We start from the raw sequence: 18067 nt of genomic DNA on the forward strand, positions 1-18067 counted from the left end.
GGACACAGCTAAATTGTGTATCATTCTCTACATGAGCAAGAACCTAATGAGATATTTACTTGAACTTAAAGAGTTAATAAAAACTTCAATCATATCAATTGTCATGAAATTATAAGCCTGTTAAAATTAGATATTTTGATTATTTCAACACTTACAAAATTGAATTATAAATATATATATGTTTGTTTGTTATTAAGTTCAGAGCTAGATAATGGTATATTTTGTGACGTCGAGTTTTAGCTTCATTATTTATTTTTGACTTCAAGATTTTAAGCTTTGGCAATTTGAGAGAGGGAGCTCACAAATCAAGGATCTCAAATTTGATTCCAACTAACATCAAAATTGCTCACTATTTGATATGACAAAACTACAAAGGCTATCTCTGTTGCTGCCACTCATTTTGAGTTACTGACTGGAGGAAAGACAAACAGCTAGCAACACACACTGCCAACTTTTCTGGTTTTACTTGTACATACCATGATTTAAGAACACTGTATTAATCAGTTAATGAAGCAAGTCCAGTCTGATTAAAGTATTCATCTTTTCACTTCAGGTTAATGCTTTATTTTGCTTACAACATATCTGTATTCCTTCAGCACATATGAATATCTCAACAACAGGATTTCAATGTGAATTTCATAACTCAGTGAGCAGACAATATGACAAAACATTATTGATCATAATTACAGAAGTGACTGGCTATAATGAGCAATTTGCAATTCCTATGGTGTGAAGCATAATTATAATTAATTATACTTGTCATACAACAGCAGTATTATACCTATTGTACTTTTTAATACTAAAATTCCTTATCTAGACCCTCTAGTGATTTTCAGGAATTAGAAAAGTGTATATCAAAAATATTTCAACAACAACAAAAAACTTAAGTTTAAGAATATTCATTTCTGTAGCATCTATAGTAAAAACAAACTAATAAATATTCAATATATATATATGTAATACACTGTCAACAAATGATGTTTCATGCAATGGGTTGATGAAAACAGAAATATTTATTTATAAAAACAATACATAACATGCATAATTTCTTCTTAAAGAATTTACAAGAATATTACTTTACATGAATAAGACAGAGCAATTTCAGTAAAAACTTGAAAGAACTAATTCTTTTTTTTGATACAATAATTCATGATGAACAACGAAGACAACATTTGTTATTGTCATGTTCTTGACATTCACAGCTTTCAGTACGCATTTGTCGTAAGGCCTAGAACAAGAAGAATAAAAATAATGTCACTATCATGTGTTAAAGATTAAGGTTCAAAGTTCACCCTGAAATAATTATGGGTAGCAAAAGAAGGAAAGTAAGTAGTTATTAAGTACATTCATGAGAAAACATTATCCAACAGTAATGTATTATCTAATGGTTAAGATAACCTTGTTAAAGAATGCCTGAGATCTTAACATTCAACACATGTCGAGAGTTAGGGCATAATTAACATACTAGAAGAGTATAATGAAACCAAAATATAACGAGTGTAATCTATAATGAAATTGATAACACATGCATATAGTTGTTATAAATTATCACATACCTAGACTTTACACGTGTAAAAATACAGATACAATAAGTTACTCAAAGAAATGCAGCTCTGTTTAATCAAGTGATATAACTGAACAATGGAATGTAAGCATTCACATGGATACAAGTTACTTATATGCATTAAGATTTCTACATGTATCATATATAATAAGGCTTAGAAACAGTAAAGTTGTCAAAGTACAAAACAGAGACACTAGTAAACTTGTGATAAGAAATCTCAATCATGAAGTTATCCTTGGTCTATAGACAGCATTAACTGATTCATGCACGTTTATCAAAAATCATCCAAGAGGAACAGTCCAGTCCTGATTTAGCAGTAATTCTTGGGATTACCAATAACTTTCATTGAGTTCATATGCATATCAGAATCCAAAACTTCTAAATTACTAAATTATATAAACGCTAGAGTAAAATTATAGTGAGTCAAACATTGCCAGTCATCATAGCCCTGTATTCTTCCTGCCAACCAAATCTCTGCTTCCCAGTAAGCATTTTCTTTTACTTGGTTTTATTTTCTTACAATGATTTCGTTAATCTTTTATTAAAAAATGTTTCAAGTAATGAGAACCAGCAGATGCTTAAAAGTATGAGGTTACTGAAACAAGGTAGATAAGGAAGGGTCTGAATACATATTTCATTTATTATTTAAACCTTCACCTCTGTCTCATTTCCTTATTACTGTATAAATCTTCTGGAGTTGGTGATCCATACACTTATCACAGACTGCATATCCAGTGATTTAAGTGCTATTTGTAACATGGTAATTGCCTCACAATAATGTCTGTTACAATCCTACTAATAACACTGCACAACAAAGTTTTTGCTTCTTGAACACTGTTGGGTGTTCCTTATAGGTTTTTGGCTGTTGCTCAGAAAAATCACATTCAAATTTGCCCATCACGTACCGTTTCATCGAAATCTTCAGTTTTGCTACAATGGAAAAATGATATCTGGGCAACTGGAATCCGTCAATGCTTGCTGACTACTGTTGGATGCTGCAACATGATGCACCGGACATTGAATACAAACGAAAATCAGGAGCAAAACACTTTTAATTATGTTGAACTTAATAGCGTATTAGAAACATAAATGCAATTAAATACGTTACTGCCAGTAAACAGTTAACTGACTTTTTCTCAGAGTTCCAATGTGATGAAGCAAAACCAAAACTATATTTGTGCATACCTGTCACAATCAACAACAACTTTTTGGAAAGCAAAACTTTTCAAAAAAATAGTTGTGCAGTGTAATTAATGTAACTTTAATAAATTAACAGAGAATTTATCTTGTTGGTATTGTTTAGCTACAAACAAAATCCAATATGGAATCATATACTAGTGATAAAACTGCTCAATGTGTTATAAAAAAGAAGATAAGAAATCAGAAAAATTGAATTTTCAACTTAAAGATGCACCTTATGTACATGAGAGCTAAACAGCTAAGCCAAACACTTACTATAATTCAAGTTCTGCTGCTCACAATTTCAAGTTATCCACCCTCACAACCTGAAATACTAATTATTAGGCCATACAAAAGAGGTAATACTTATGCAGATATTTAAAAAACGAAATTTTCAAGTATACATACATTAAGAATTAGATGACAGAAATCATCAATCCTTAGTAAAAGAGTCAAAAACAGTTACTCAGAACTTTTGAACATACTGAAGTATATAATAGTAAAATAGAATGGACAATTTTATGACCAAAAATGTTTGATAACTTCATAAGGTTTCTTTATAATGTACCTGATAGTAACCAGTATGGTATCCACTCATATACCATGACATCAGCATTGAAGCTTGAGCTTCGTCATCTGTGACACCTTCATCATCCAGAGGAAAAGGTGGTAGTGGTGGAATATCTGGAATCTTAATTAACACACTAAATAGTGGTATCTGGTATTGGCTTAAAATTTTCCTATAATTTGATGAGCATATGTATATGTATGAAACACAGACATCACATGAACACTGTTAAAGGCTCAATAAAGATACTTTACTATTGTTTTGATTTTTTGTTTAAATTTTTACTAATTGAATGATATACTACAGCGTTATTGAGTTGCAATATTTATAAGTCTATCGTTCAGTGTACGATACGCAGTTAAACATATTCTGACGACTCAGATCTTTACTGGATATTAGTTTCTTGTTAATCATGTTCAAACAAAATAAATAAATTAACACATTACTGCCTTTATTTGTGATAGGGAAAAATGTTTTCAATTTGCAGAAGACTTAAGATTACTATTTGTTAGGAAAACAAATATAATATCAACCTTGTTGTGGTATTTAGTCAATAATGATAATAAATTTGTCAAGTTGGGGATATCTGTAAAACTTATAACAAATTTCTTTCTAGACGAAAGCACATTTTTTAAGAATATGCAAACAAGGGTATTTGGAAGAGTTTTATCATACAAAATTAAGGATAATTCAAAACTGTTTAACAAAATCAAAACAATGTGAATAAAAACAGGAAGTTTCATATTTTAAAAAAAGAGCATTGCTGAAAAATATTATAAAGACAGCACGTAGCCAATTTTTAAATTTTTTTAAATTTGGTTGCATAGATTGTAGGGAGCGTGCACATATTAATTAATCAAACCTAGTTGATTAATGAGCCCATTAACTAATCAATTAGCAAATGCCATTTATCACACACACTAGTCATGTTATCAGGATTTTAATAGCAAAAGAGGGAAGAATTCTTTAAAAATAAGCATTTGTGAAACTTTTGAACACAAACTGGGTGGCATTCAATTGACTTTTGAAATAATCAAAACAAGTCAAATATATTTAAAAAATATTCTTTTCACTATAGGAAATCACAATTTTATTTAAAACTTTAAACTATTTTTTTTCTTGGATACAACTGTGGCAATCACCAAACAAAGTTAAGTAAAAGAAATATTTTAAAATTGTTAATAATTGATGTCTTAAAAGGAGTTTTACAGTTTAACTCAGATACCAAGAAAAATTTGTACTGTTAAGGAGTGTTTATAAAGCCTGATACAACTGTGGTAACCCATAGTTGAATGAATTATTTGCTGGTACTTTTGTGATAAGAGTAGAGAAAAATAATTTGTCTTGTCAACTGCATTCTAAAGTAATTGAATCAGCCTGTGTGGACTTTGATGAAAGGAAACAATTATTTAAAGCTCTGGATACAACTCTGATAACCAACAGTGTAACAAACATTTGTATGTAAATTTGACTTATTTTAAAACATTTTTAAAAGCAAGTGGATGTGTGCTATTTGTTTACTGTTGAAATTTATTGCCAACAAGTTACAAACACCTACTCCAAAAAATCCAGTCCATACATACTTAAAACCTGATACATATCTTTTTCATTAAATGAGCAATGAATAGAAGAAAGGTAGCCACAAGTTCATATAAGTGATGTTTGGAAAAATGACTACTCAGATAAAAGAAAATATTAAAATGATACTGTTCACTGATTGTTGGAAATTGTGTGCATTATATTGTAAATTCACTAATATATTATTGAGAAAATATTTACAAATTCTGACAAATGTGTGTAAAAAATGATGTTCACCACAGTGATGCCATATGTAAATTTCTCTGTTATTTGTCTGAAAACATTTGCAAACTGTGGGATAACCTTGCAAGCTAGTAAACCAAATAACATATAAGCATAAACATACGTACTCTTTGTTTTTTTGAGAATTTATTTAAGAACTGAGAGGTGAGTTTACATTCTTTTAAAGACAAATGAGTGAGTCAGTTCAACATATATGGACTTACAAAAGATGTAGATGGTCCGTGGAGTTGATTAGCATACTGCCAAGCTGGATTGGAACCCTTTACATACAATTGAACAAAACAGTTCAAACTTATATATATATATATAAGTAATAAACAGTGACAATCTATATAAAATAAAGCAATGAAAAAATTACCTTGATTTATAGTTAGCTTTATTACAATAAAAATTCAGTTATACAAATTTAGAGAAATGTTTTTCTTGTTATAATTTTAATTTAGATGTTTTGTATTTTGTGATGTCTGTAAATGTTCTAAGTGTTTAGAGTTGGAGTGATTTACATGCTGCATCTTAAGTATTTGAAGACTTGGAAAAAATATATTTTAATATTGAAACATGTATCACATAGTTACTCTGTCACATAATGTGTCAGTTAATTAGTTAGTAAGTCTGTTACCATGTTCTCAATCGCTTACTGAATTAGTGGAGGTTAAACAGCCAGATTTGATTTAGTACCACAGATAGGAAAGTTTATTTTATATGTGAGTTAGACCTATCCCTTAGTTATTGTTAGTTCATGAAATTATATAAGTTGTAGAGATTTCAGCTAAAGAGATAATCACTTTTTTTTCCTGTAAGCAGACTGGAATTAGTAATATTTTTACTAAGTAATAAAAGAAAGCAACACACCAATAGAGACTGTTGCAATATTAGCATCAGGAATAATAATATTTTAGTGTAAATAAAATATAATCAAGACTTCAAGATGACAGTGTATGTTTGAACCAAGATTAAAAACATGTTGGAAATGACAAAACAGTGGTAATAACGTGAAGAAAACGAGAACAAATAGATGTGAAATAAATTAACAGAAATTAGAATAAAGAGAAGGAAAATTAGAAGATCAAAAACACACAAGGTAAAAACAAGAGAATTAATAACAAAAATAAATTTCATTGAAGAGAGTATTGGAAATGTGCAGGAGGATAATAAGAACAAAGCTGAAGTCGTAAAATAAAATGAAATAAAAACCACTACAACACGAGCTCTTTCATAAGGTGGGCTTTTCTTCTTCAGGGGCAAACTGGTGGTGGTGGTGTAATCAAATGAATGATATTTATATACAGAGAGGGAGTTTAGTGATATTATGAAGGTCATCCAGTTTTTCCAGGAAATGTTTATTTGTCTATAAATTATTGTAAGTGTCTCATTTCTTATAGAACATAGCCAATGGCAGTAATGTCTGTGGAAAGGTGTTAGGGATATTTTAATTTAGAAATGGCTAAATATATGTGTATTTAAAACTATGCTTAGGTGTTTAAGTAAAATAAAGGTGACATCTGGAGACTGATTTAAAAATATATGTCATACTAATTAATTTATAAAAACAGGTATGAAAAGTTATCTTAAACGAACAGCAAATTTTAGAAAATTCAGCTTTCATATTTCATAAAAAAATAAGGAAAGAACAGTTATTTTTATTTTTTTGACAATCAATGAACAGAGATCACCAATTCCAGGAGCTTGATTAATTCTGAAAGGTTGAACAGTTTAGATTAGCAATCCAATAAGCTTCTTTTATTTCTCTATTTGCTTTAGTTCTGAAAATTCATTATTCACTAGTAAGTTCACAAGTGACCTGTTAAGACCATACCTGAAAACCTGTATGACATGCATAGGTGGCATAAATGATTGGATGTAAAACAGTTCCTTTTTTGGGTTTCTTTTCCAGGCTTTAGAGATCCGTACCTGGTTCCAATCCATTCCATACTCTCACTATGGTTCTAAATAATGAATTTAGATGATACAATGTAAATGCAATTCACTTTCAAATGTTAAAACTTTTCTTACCTGAAAAATGTATTTCAGAGATACCCACTTCTCTGCACCACAAAGAGTGAGTGATTTCCTTCACACACATAGTTATATAAGTTCTTGCACATTCTACAAGCCTTTAACAAAGCTCCCATTTCTACACATGCTAAGCGTACTGTGCTAGTCTATAATATATAAAACTGTATAATAAATTATGCATAGTAGTTATTGAAAGGGAAAAATGAAGTATATTGTAGGTTAAACCACCAATGATAAGATGTTAACTACAGAGAACTATATTTTTAATAATACATACTGATGTGGATAAAACTTTTGGGTAATACTTTCTTCAGGTACCTTTAGCTGAATAGTAAATGGAAAAGTCTTAAATTAAAGATTATACAATAATATAACAGATAAACACTTATAACAATGTTTAAAAATGTTTGAAACATTACAATAAAGAAATTAGTCCGTTTTGTACATATAAAACAATATACATGTATATTATAATTTTAAAAAGAAAAACCCACAACTGAAAATTTTGTAAAAGTAAATGAAAAATTAGTTGAAGAAAGTTAAAAAAAACATCACTGAAAAAGTAATATATGATTAAATAAATGCATAATACTGTATAAAAATGTTTAAAAGAAGTTAAAGCAAAGAACAGAAACTTTAAAAAAAGCTAAAGCTTTCATTTATCCTATCAAGAATTCTTTGAACATTTTAAAGTAACTATTTTGCAAACTAGTGTTAAGCCACTGGTTTATCTGTGTTACAGCTTACTGTGACCCAAAAATGTATGAATAATATGTTGGTTTTTCCTATGTATAATTTTCTACAACACATGAATATGATGGAATATATGATGCATTTTTATGTGTGGTTAAAATGATCCATTTTATTCATAGATTTTTTTTCTTATAACTTGTGTTCACTAATTCTCTATTCTACTATTTTAACCATTTGTAATCATTACTGTACACATTTCTTTGTTAAAGTCATATAACCTTTGATGATTTAGAACATTTTCTTTCACAAATTTACTGTTCAACTACAGATAACTGAAGAAGGGCACTGCCCAAAGGGCTGTATCTACAATAGTATATATTAAAAAATAAATATATCTGTAGTAAACGTCATGTTGTCTTTGATGGTTTAACTGATGACATACTTCTTTTGTTCTTAAAATGTAATAATAACTAACTATACTTTCACCAATAAGAGAGCAACACATCATCCACATTCAGTAATCCATACAAACATCTGCCTCATGAGGCAAACTAAATACACCAAAAGTGAAGAAAGAATGGGAGGTGGTGTATCAATATGAAATACATTTACAGGTAAAATAAATGTTAACTTTAGAAATGTTAATAATCTTTTTTGCATCACTAAGAGCTAAATTCTCACCTTGAAATGGTGGAAAGAAATTACAATGATGAACTCTTTTTCTGGAAACAGCACCAGGAAGGGAAAGCTCATGGGGTGTGATATCCATAAGGTGGGGGGTAAGTTAATGGGGAGCATTTGTTGAAAGACTATGTCCATCTCAAGTTGAGAATACTCTTTGCCCAATAGAGGTAGTAGAGCAAAACATAATGCCATAGAAACCTTTTTTCTTTTTTTTTGGATGCCAACATATCACTGAGATAGACAGAATGGCAGACTGTTCAACTGTTCATTAACTTGCAGATGGATAGCTGGGCATGAGCATATAGTGTGATTAAAGCTATAATTCAGGCTACTCAATACTGGATATCATACAAATGAGGTGTACAAAGAATATCATCCCACAGCTCATTGGTCTGGATCTAACAGTCAAGATTGGCTTGATTCATAATTTAATGACATGTCTTGTACTACACAACCAGGTAACACTCTAGCTCTACTTCTGAATACAGGTGTGTGTTCACTTGGTTTTGTATTACAGCAATCACATCACTAAATGAGAAATTCTCCATATCTACTTCCTCAGCAGCTTGTAACTAATGAAGCAAAGCCACCCCCTCCAAAAGAAACAAAACAAGTGTACTATAAGAAATAGGGGAAGAGAGAAATTTGCATGGGGAGAATACTGAAGATGTGAATGGACCACTGTCATCAGACACAATCACCTGAAATTAGGTCCATTACTTAGAGACAGCACAAAGGTTACTACAACTAAAGACACCAGGTGTTTGTGTATATACACCCCCTGACTGTCAATTTTTTTTCCATTTTTGTCAATTAATGATTGGCTGGTCTTGTATAAAACTCCATATCAACAGCAGACAATAAGCAGAAGCAGATGGCTTGACATTTTTCATGCTCCCCATTGAAAGCATGTTTTGGGTAAGTATTTCCTGTTACTCACCAACTGCTTATTGGTACATCCCACTGTCTCGATAATATATATATATATGTTGAATAAGGTAGTTATAAGACCAGAAAAAAACAAAGAAAAATCAAACAAGCAGTCCAGAAGATAGAGAAACCACTGTATGGATAGGTTCCAAATCTAGGAGAGAGTTGTTCTGTGGAGTGGAAACTGACAACAAAAGCCAGGATACATGAAACTTTACTGTGGTGTATGTGATGGGACACTATTGTATCACATCCCATAGTATCTGAGATTGAAAGTAAAGTGAGTGGAAAGGCAGTTATGATAGGAGATCAAAAGTGAGAGAAAAATCCACTACAAATACCAGAAGATAGAGAAACTACTGTATGTAAAGGTACCAGATCTAGGAGAGAGTTGTTCTTCTATCACCTAAGCTTAAGTTTTCAAGACATGATTCATAAGTAACTAAATGTGATGATCATGATCGTATATGAGAAAGACCAGAACCAAGACAAAAGAAGTTCTGAGAGTGAGTACTTCCACAATGGGGGAGGGAACAACAGAAGTTTTTGAATGGATCACAATAAGAATACCAAACAGATGAAACAGAAAATGAAGGTTAGACTGTGAGGAGAGACTAGCTCAAAAATGTAGAACCAAAGAAACCTTGCCCTTGGCATCAGAAATGGATCAGCCATCCAGAGCTGTACCTCATTGGAACAGAAGCAGCTGAAAGGTGTAGTTACAGAACTGGTGGTTGTTAAGCACTAAGTACCACCTACAGTCACCAAAGATACAGAAACTCATATTTATATGCAGAAGGAGCACACAGTCACTGATCTGAGATCTGAAAGGCTCCAATCATATGCAAGTCTGTATAAATGGGAAAAGAAGGGTATCCAGGGCCATGTGAGATCAACTGATACCTGCATTGACAGGTCATAAACTACTGAAGGAAATGTGTATGGGCAAATCTAAGAGGAACAAAAGATTCAAGAGAAGAGGGAATCCTCCAAAATAACTCATGCAGGAAACAAAGGAAACACAAGAGTCCTAGTATCAAAAACCTCCAAGTGACAAAGACAAAAAATGTAGGCTGTGGCTTCTCCACGAATGTAGTTAGAGGAGGATTGAGATTGAAATGAGACTACTCCTGGAGGAAAAGGGAAGTCAAAACAAAGTAAGCCACACTGGGTGTGGTAAGTGGAGACCAAGTGTCTATAGATTAGTGATATAATAGGCTTCAAGAATATGACCTCTGAGAAAAAAAAAAGTCTGGGCCACAACCAACTTAAAAGGAACTATTGAGAATCAAATATTTGATCACTGAGGTAAATCAAAGGAAGCAAACAATATGTAGACAAATCAAGATGTGGAAGTTATCCATCATGATGAGAAAACTGACCAAAAGAAAGACCAAAATTGGGTTAAGTGGGACAGACTAATAGCCTTCTTCCTTCATTGGAATGATAAAAAAATACAGAAGTAGAACTCCAGAATGGAGCAGAGGAATTACCTCACAGCCTATGCAATAGGAGAGGTGCAGAGTAAAAGATGGAAGGAAAAATCTCTGAAAAAGAACCTACAGAACTTCACAGGATGTAGCAAAGGGATTCACCAATGGAAAAGATTAGTAAAGTTTTTACAGGACTGAAGTCAACAAGTAGCTCCAGGAATGAATTGCCTCCATGGCTTAAGGGAGATAGTTAATAGTAAGAAGAGGACAAGAGAAAGAGGAGGATCACTCCAAAAAAACAATATATATAGACACACAAAATAAAAATCTGGTGAATACGAACACTGCTGAAGAACTGCATCATCAGCTGAAGATACCAACTTAATTAAAAAAAAACACAAAAAACCCAAACACCATATCACAAAAACCCAAGACAGAAGTCCTGGATAAGGGTTCAACAGAAAATAAAGCAACCTAACAAGGAGCAGTCCAAAAAAACATCCAACTAAATGGAACAAATGGAAGAAAACCCAGAGCAAAGTGGAAAACAGACATGTGCAAGCTGCCTCACTAAAGCTGGAAGGGTCATGATGGATAAAAAGGAGCAGAAGAATGAAAAAGAAATTGAAATAAGGTGAAAATGGGAAGATTGAAAGAAAAATGTAAGAAAAATATATCTGTAGACTCAAAGAATCAGGTGAAAGAGGACCATGCAGGTGTTCAAGATTTAGCAGAAATTAACTGCAGAAAGAGAAAACAAAAGACACATAACTGTAAATCCCAAGCATAGAAAGACAAAAGTAGAACTTCAATGAGAAGTTAAAGCAAGTGTAGTTAGTATCCTACATCAGAGATAAGAATCAATCCAGCCAAATTGTGCACAATGGCAGTAATATCACTGATCATTGTCTGCAGTTGTCATTACAGTATAGTATGACTTCTGTCAAAGAGTTAAAAACCTTGAAGGATATCATTAATGTGGGAACATTCAGTAGAAAACATGAAGCTCATATTATGATAGTCCTTTTTCTTAAATCATAAAGAAAGAAAATAATGGCAATAATTAGAAATACACTAAAACAAGTATGGCAATAGCCATAGATCTAATAATGACCTTGAAGATTACTGGATGAAACTTGTACATTGGATTAAATAACAGTAACAGGTAGTAGGACATGTTTCCCCTAACAATAAAAGGTGAATTGAAAGAAAATCAAAATCAACGTAATTCAAATGAAAGTTCTAACTGTTAAGTTTAAACTTAGTATTATTCTACCTAATAATGAAGAAAGGAAAGACAACACTTGTGTTTGTGGTGACTACTACACATAAAAGATGTGTCACCCTCCTACTGCTGGGGGGGCTATGGTTTAATAATGATGAAACAACAGACTGGTACAATACACATCAACAGATGTAGGAATGAGAGCTTTGTTAGAGGCCTGCAACATGCTCAGGAACTTACACTGAAGTGCACACTCAGGTAATAACTCTTTCTGGTGAAGAGATTGTTTTGTTTTTGAATTTTGCACAAAGCTACTCGAGGTCTATCTGTGCTAGCCTTCCCTAATTTAGCAGTGTAAGACAAGAGGGAAGGCAGCTAGTCATCACCACCCACTGCCAACTCTTGGGCTACTCTTTTTACCAACGAATAGTGGGATTGACCTTCACATTATAACGCCCCCATGGCTGAAAGGGCAAGCATGTTTGGCGTGATGTGGATGCGAACCCGCGACCCTCAGATTACGAGTCGCACGCCTTAACACGCTTGACCATGCCAGGCCCTGGTGAAGAGAACACAATTTTATTTTTAAACTAAAATACCTTTAAAATGAAACTAGAAGTATAATTTTAGCAGTTACCTCTTGGAAAGAATGATGTTACTACAAGTAGTCTTTAGTATTTTAAATAATAATTCCAATAATTATCATTAATTTTTATAGCTTTATAGATTTCAGTTTTAGAATAATGTTACACATACTTCTGCCAGTTTTAAGTACAATACTAAATATTTAAACATTTTAACATGCAAGTATTAAATTATGTGAAGGAAAAAAACTTATTCTGTGCAATAATTAAAAGGATTTCTTTCAGTTCTTGAAAAAAGTATTATTTTGTACAAGATAAAACACACAAAAATAAAAATGTGTGGAGCAACCAGTGACATCAAAGCTGTCTACTTCCATTGGCACTAAGACTAAATACTTGTAAACAAAATGAGAATAAACCTAAAAGAACACAGTCAAAGGTTGACAAATACTACATAAAGTTTAGATACAAAAGCACTTTGGCAGAGTTTAGAAACAAAGCATTTTTGTATTTATACTGTTAACAATACCATGCAATACTTTTAAAACATTCACTTATGATATCTTTCATGGACACACATATATTCATTACAATATATTACATAAAAAAATAGCTTGTTCTCAGGCAATTATAATACTGCTTTAATACTATAATACTATTTTATGAATTTATGTCATTATGTTTGGTATCAAATTGTAGATTATACTGTAAATTTTCATATTATACATTATTCTATTTCTTAATTTAAAAATAAATATTAAAAAAAACACTTTTAAACATTGATTTCTGTGTATCACAAGGTATGTTAAATGCAGCATTGGTTCAGACTGGGTGTCCAAGTACAAAGCTTATTGTTTTGTACAAATTAGGAACTCAAATTACTGATACTGAAAAGCTAGAATATGAAATAAGAACCTCCTATCTTTTCTATTTGCTGAGATATCATTCATATACTGAATTAAACGGAGTGGCTCTACTCACCTCTTCCCATTTTTGAAAACAGGTCCTTATATGCACTTACATCTTGTGAATAACCAATCAAAAGCTTAACATATCCCTCAAGTGGTTTTCTCAACCATTTTCAAGTATTACTTTGTGCTGGTAAGTTGGGTCTTTAGCCCGTTTGAAATTTCATATTCTTTAAGACCCAAATACAGCTTAGTTACTACACTTGATAAATTATAATGGTATCAATATAGTAATTTATAAATTTTTGGTTATTCAAATGTATATATATAAAACCTTTAAAAATTATTTAATTTCTCATCTTCCACGTATGAAGTTTCTTAAATCTTAGCAACCTGAGGTAAACAGCAACTGAGTACAAAGGTTGTAACTAGAAGAGATAATTGTTTGCTTTATTTCTTTATTTACAGTTCTATATTTTACAAAAGAAATAAGTTTAAAAACATATTTGTTAATTGTAGTAATGATAATACAAATATAACTGAAAATACTAGCCCACTAAAGCTCAGCCAAGATAGGTAACTTTGTGATGACTAAAGGTCAGTTTTATGCTCTTGGATACAGTAAGATGGGTGCACATGTGCTGCATCCTTGTAGCTTCTGTGATGTAGGTTAGCAATGACTTAAAGGTCAATATAATAAATATATATAAATGTATAATGTTATACAAGTCTTAAATTACTGACTGAGTATACATATTTTACCTCCACATCAATGTTATCAGCAAAATAACCCTGGGCTGCAAGTTCCTGCTGTGCTCTTGCATGCTTTCCTTGAGATGCAAGAAGATCTCCAATCCGAACTTCTTCCTCATTACCATACCCAAGAAAGTGAACAACACATGTCCCTTCTTGTTCATTAGTACTCATAACACATGCTTCATAGAGAAGTCCATCTTCAGAAAATATTGCCTGACAGTAGTCTCCCAATTTCCACTGCTAATTTATAAAGTAACAGTATATATGTTTACTATCACCTGCCAATAATCTTGTTATATATATCATAAGCTTAATAAAATAGAGAAAACATATTTCAAACTTTCTTTAGTGAAGAAAGTTTGAAAATAATTTTTACCTTACACTTCTCTCATAAGACATATTTGAACTTTTAACTCAAAACTCAAGCTGAAACCATTTATTATGATTTAATTAAAACTGAACAGCTGTTAGATTATGTAACACAATATGCAATTCTTCACCTTTGTTAGAAATGTTAAAAATTAAACTGATAACCTTAACATGAGGATTAAATGTAGGCTATCATATTAAAATATTATTAATATAAATACATAAAGCAGAAGTGTGATTCACTTGTATATCTGTTTATTCTACATACACTTTTTGCCAGTTTCAACTAAAGTTGGCTTGTATCTATATGGCCCCTCCAGGAACTGCCATAGGAGGATTGTGTTCATCTAATTAAGATGTCAGACACAAACGTAACCAGCTCATATTTATCATGTTAACCACATCTAAAACCTCCTCGCTGGGTACTGACATTTGCTTGAAGGTAAGGCAAGGATCATCAAAGTCATTTCAGGCCCTAAAATCATGGATGTGAGGAAAACACAGACTCCAGGGCATGATACAGGATTAGCATTGACCCAGAAATCTGGAAATGTGTCATCCTGTATTTGCTGAAAGCTCACTGTAAGCAATATACTCCTGTCACTGTAGGACTGGTCCAAAACATTCAGAGGTCAGTAACATCCATATCTCATGAGAGAATGAGGGAGTGCCCAAGACAGAAACAGAAATATACTGCTTACTTTCCATAACCCAATTCACAGAAGGAAGAATCGAGGGAGACAGATGGACAACCCGAAACCTGTGTGAGGATTAAAGTTGATAGGCTCTCTTGATATTCAAAAACCAGCCTGCAGGATTCAAACATCTGCATGAGGATAAGATGAGCACATCCAATTGAAGAGGAGAACTGCATTTAGATGTTTAATTCTATGATGCCACTCAATTTAAGGGATGGTATACTCTTTACACCATCAGAACACCATTGCTGTATTTTGAACAGAATGGTTATAAATATATATAGAGAACCCATCCATCAGGATGCCTCCATGGTACCTGTGCTCAACCAAGGACCTAGAATAGGACCACTTTACTTTCAGAATTATGAGAAGATAGTGGATCACCTTCCATGAACAATAAATGAAATCAACATTGATAAAATAGAATGGCCATGCACTCACCAACCAGATAGCTTTGTGTTAAATCTGAACTGGAATTACAAGTAGGCTCCCATGGAGGCTGGTGCTACTCCTACTTACACTTGGAGAAAACAAAGTATGAAGGCCCCCACTTTGCCCTCTTCTCCAAGAGTGGAGAAACATGCTCAAACACTCTGAAGGAAAAGCTTTTGTCTGCCACTCCAGCAACAGGAAACTATGGTTGGTAAGGACTCCCAAGGACCACTGGTAACATCTGGGAGATAAAAAGCATTGGAGGGACCTGAGGAACAGTACTCTGAAATCTGTGCAATATGTGAACCAAGTTTCCTACATGTCTGAAAGTAAACTGATCCCAGTTTATACAACCTGATGATAGGCAAGGGCAACCAGGATTTCCTTTAGCTCTACTAGTGATTGTCCATGAGTGGCACTCCATAATAAGGTGATACCATCCAACAGGTGTCTAGATAGTCTTATGGAACACCTCATTTCAACACAGCCTGTTGCAGCCCATAGTAATTATAATTAAAATGGTTGTTAGTGTGGAACAGAGAAGGGATCCAGCAAAAAATAAAGGTATACTGGAATGAAATACTATATGATTGAGAAAATTACTTGTTAGAGTCTAACAGATGTAGTAAAAATAGGTACATTGGTCAGTTGAAAGCATTCAGAAAAGGAAACTGCCAGATAATGTAAGAACTGAAATAGAAAATTAGTAGTAGTAGTCCACATACCAGCCCACTCAATGTCTTACAGAGGGCAATTCAACTGGGATGGTTAATGACATAGAAATATGATGAATCTAGTAAGATGCAACCTACAGAAGATTCCTCTTCTGTAATGATAATTTATTATAGGCTATGTAAATCATTTACAAAGCCACCTTATGAAGGTAATGGAAGATAAGTCACAGGAAAACAAAGGATCCAATAAATGAACAATTGATTCTTAGCACATCGATATGAGTCAGTATGAGTCACTTAACACTACAGAGTCCTGACAGGCATAATAAGTGATCATGATTGGAATGGTTGAAAAGGTGAGAAATGGCTGGTAAAAAAACTGTACAGAAAGAAGTGATAGGGAGAAATAGTACATTCATTTTACAACACTCAAGACAACTTAATGAGAACTAATATTAAGTGGTTTCACAGCCTTCATAGTATTAAGAGAGTCAGTAGAGATTATACAATTAGAGTAGTGCTAACTTCTATACATTTCAGAGCAAGTGATATTAGATACAACTGAATAATGAACACAGAGCATGAAGGAAACTGTTGAACTAATACAAAGTTGTTGCAAACCACAGATGAACCCATGGTCAACTGATATTGAGTTATCTGTATATATATATATAAAAGTAACTCCAAAGGTGTTTCTTAAATAAATGCCACTGTGCTTTCAGGCAGAAGTATCTGAGTTCTTTAGATGACTCAAGGAATAACAAGTGGAGAAAGCAAGAATCCATGGTGAGATGAGTTGATTATAAGATTCTATAGCAGGATGAAATGCCAGAATCATCTCAGTCAATTTTGCCTAAGTAAGTAGGCCAAAGGTATAAATCTTAGACTACCTATCTGCAAAACACATGGCTCAATAAGGCATAAAGATACAATGGCAGATGGAGAAATTCTATGACAGAGGTTAGAGCTTTGCAACATAATTTAAAGATACTTGAAAACATACGAGAAGTAATCTTCATATGATTTTGTTTACAAACTCTGGACTGGTGAGATGCAGGAAGCTCCTGGATGAAGTACAGTCTAGAGACTGACAGTCCTTCTTAGATAAAATTATAGATCTTAAGTACAGAACACTTATTAGCTCCCCAAGAGGTGGAAAAGAGGATGCAAAGCATATTCAGTACTGTTGTATATTTGTCTTTAAGCTAATTAATATGTGGAATAAAAGTCAGCTTACTGTCAAGAAGAAGTCCTAAGAACTTGATTTCAGCTACCAAAGGGATTTGTGCACCTTCCAGATGGAATTGGAAGTGTGTAAACCATATTGGTAACAAAAATGTATGTAGCTGCTTTTAATTAATCTTATTCACATGAGCTTGGTCAAATAAACCAAGTTTGTAACCATTTTATACTCATTATCATTTCCATACTATTACTATTTACCATATAAAATAGTTTGTAGCAATTTTATACTCATTATCATTTCCATACTATTACTATTTACCATATAAAATAGTTTGTAGCAATTTTATA

The 18067-nt window shown here is 32.5% G+C and overlaps 1 protein-coding gene across 5 annotated transcripts in view; it reads right to left on the minus strand.

Moving 5' to 3' along the window:
- Positions 1–1000: 1000 nt before the first annotated feature.
- LOC143232049 (survival motor neuron protein-like) overlaps positions 1001–18067 on the minus strand; it is a 44253-nt gene continuing 27186 nt past the window's right edge. Inside the window, exons 2-6 of one of the 5 annotated variants that reach the window (XR_013017354.1) lie at positions 14368–14601; positions 5336–5392; positions 3312–3434; positions 2470–2559; positions 1001–1228 (exon numbers count right to left, since the gene is read on the minus strand). Coding sequence is in view for 3 of the 5 variants with exons in the window: in XM_076467064.1 (XP_076323179.1) it covers positions 1148–1228; positions 3312–3434; positions 5336–5392; positions 14368–14601 (495 nt within the window). In the remaining 2 variants the exon portion in view is untranslated. The other 4 variants (XM_076467064.1, XM_076467065.1, XM_076467066.1 and 1 more) reach the window with 4 other exon arrangements.

Source organism: Tachypleus tridentatus, chromosome 11 (genome assembly GCF_004210375.1).
Source record: "Tachypleus tridentatus isolate NWPU-2018 chromosome 11, ASM421037v1, whole genome shotgun sequence".
NCBI classification, from domain to species: Eukaryota; Metazoa; Arthropoda; class Merostomata; order Xiphosura; family Limulidae; genus Tachypleus; species Tachypleus tridentatus.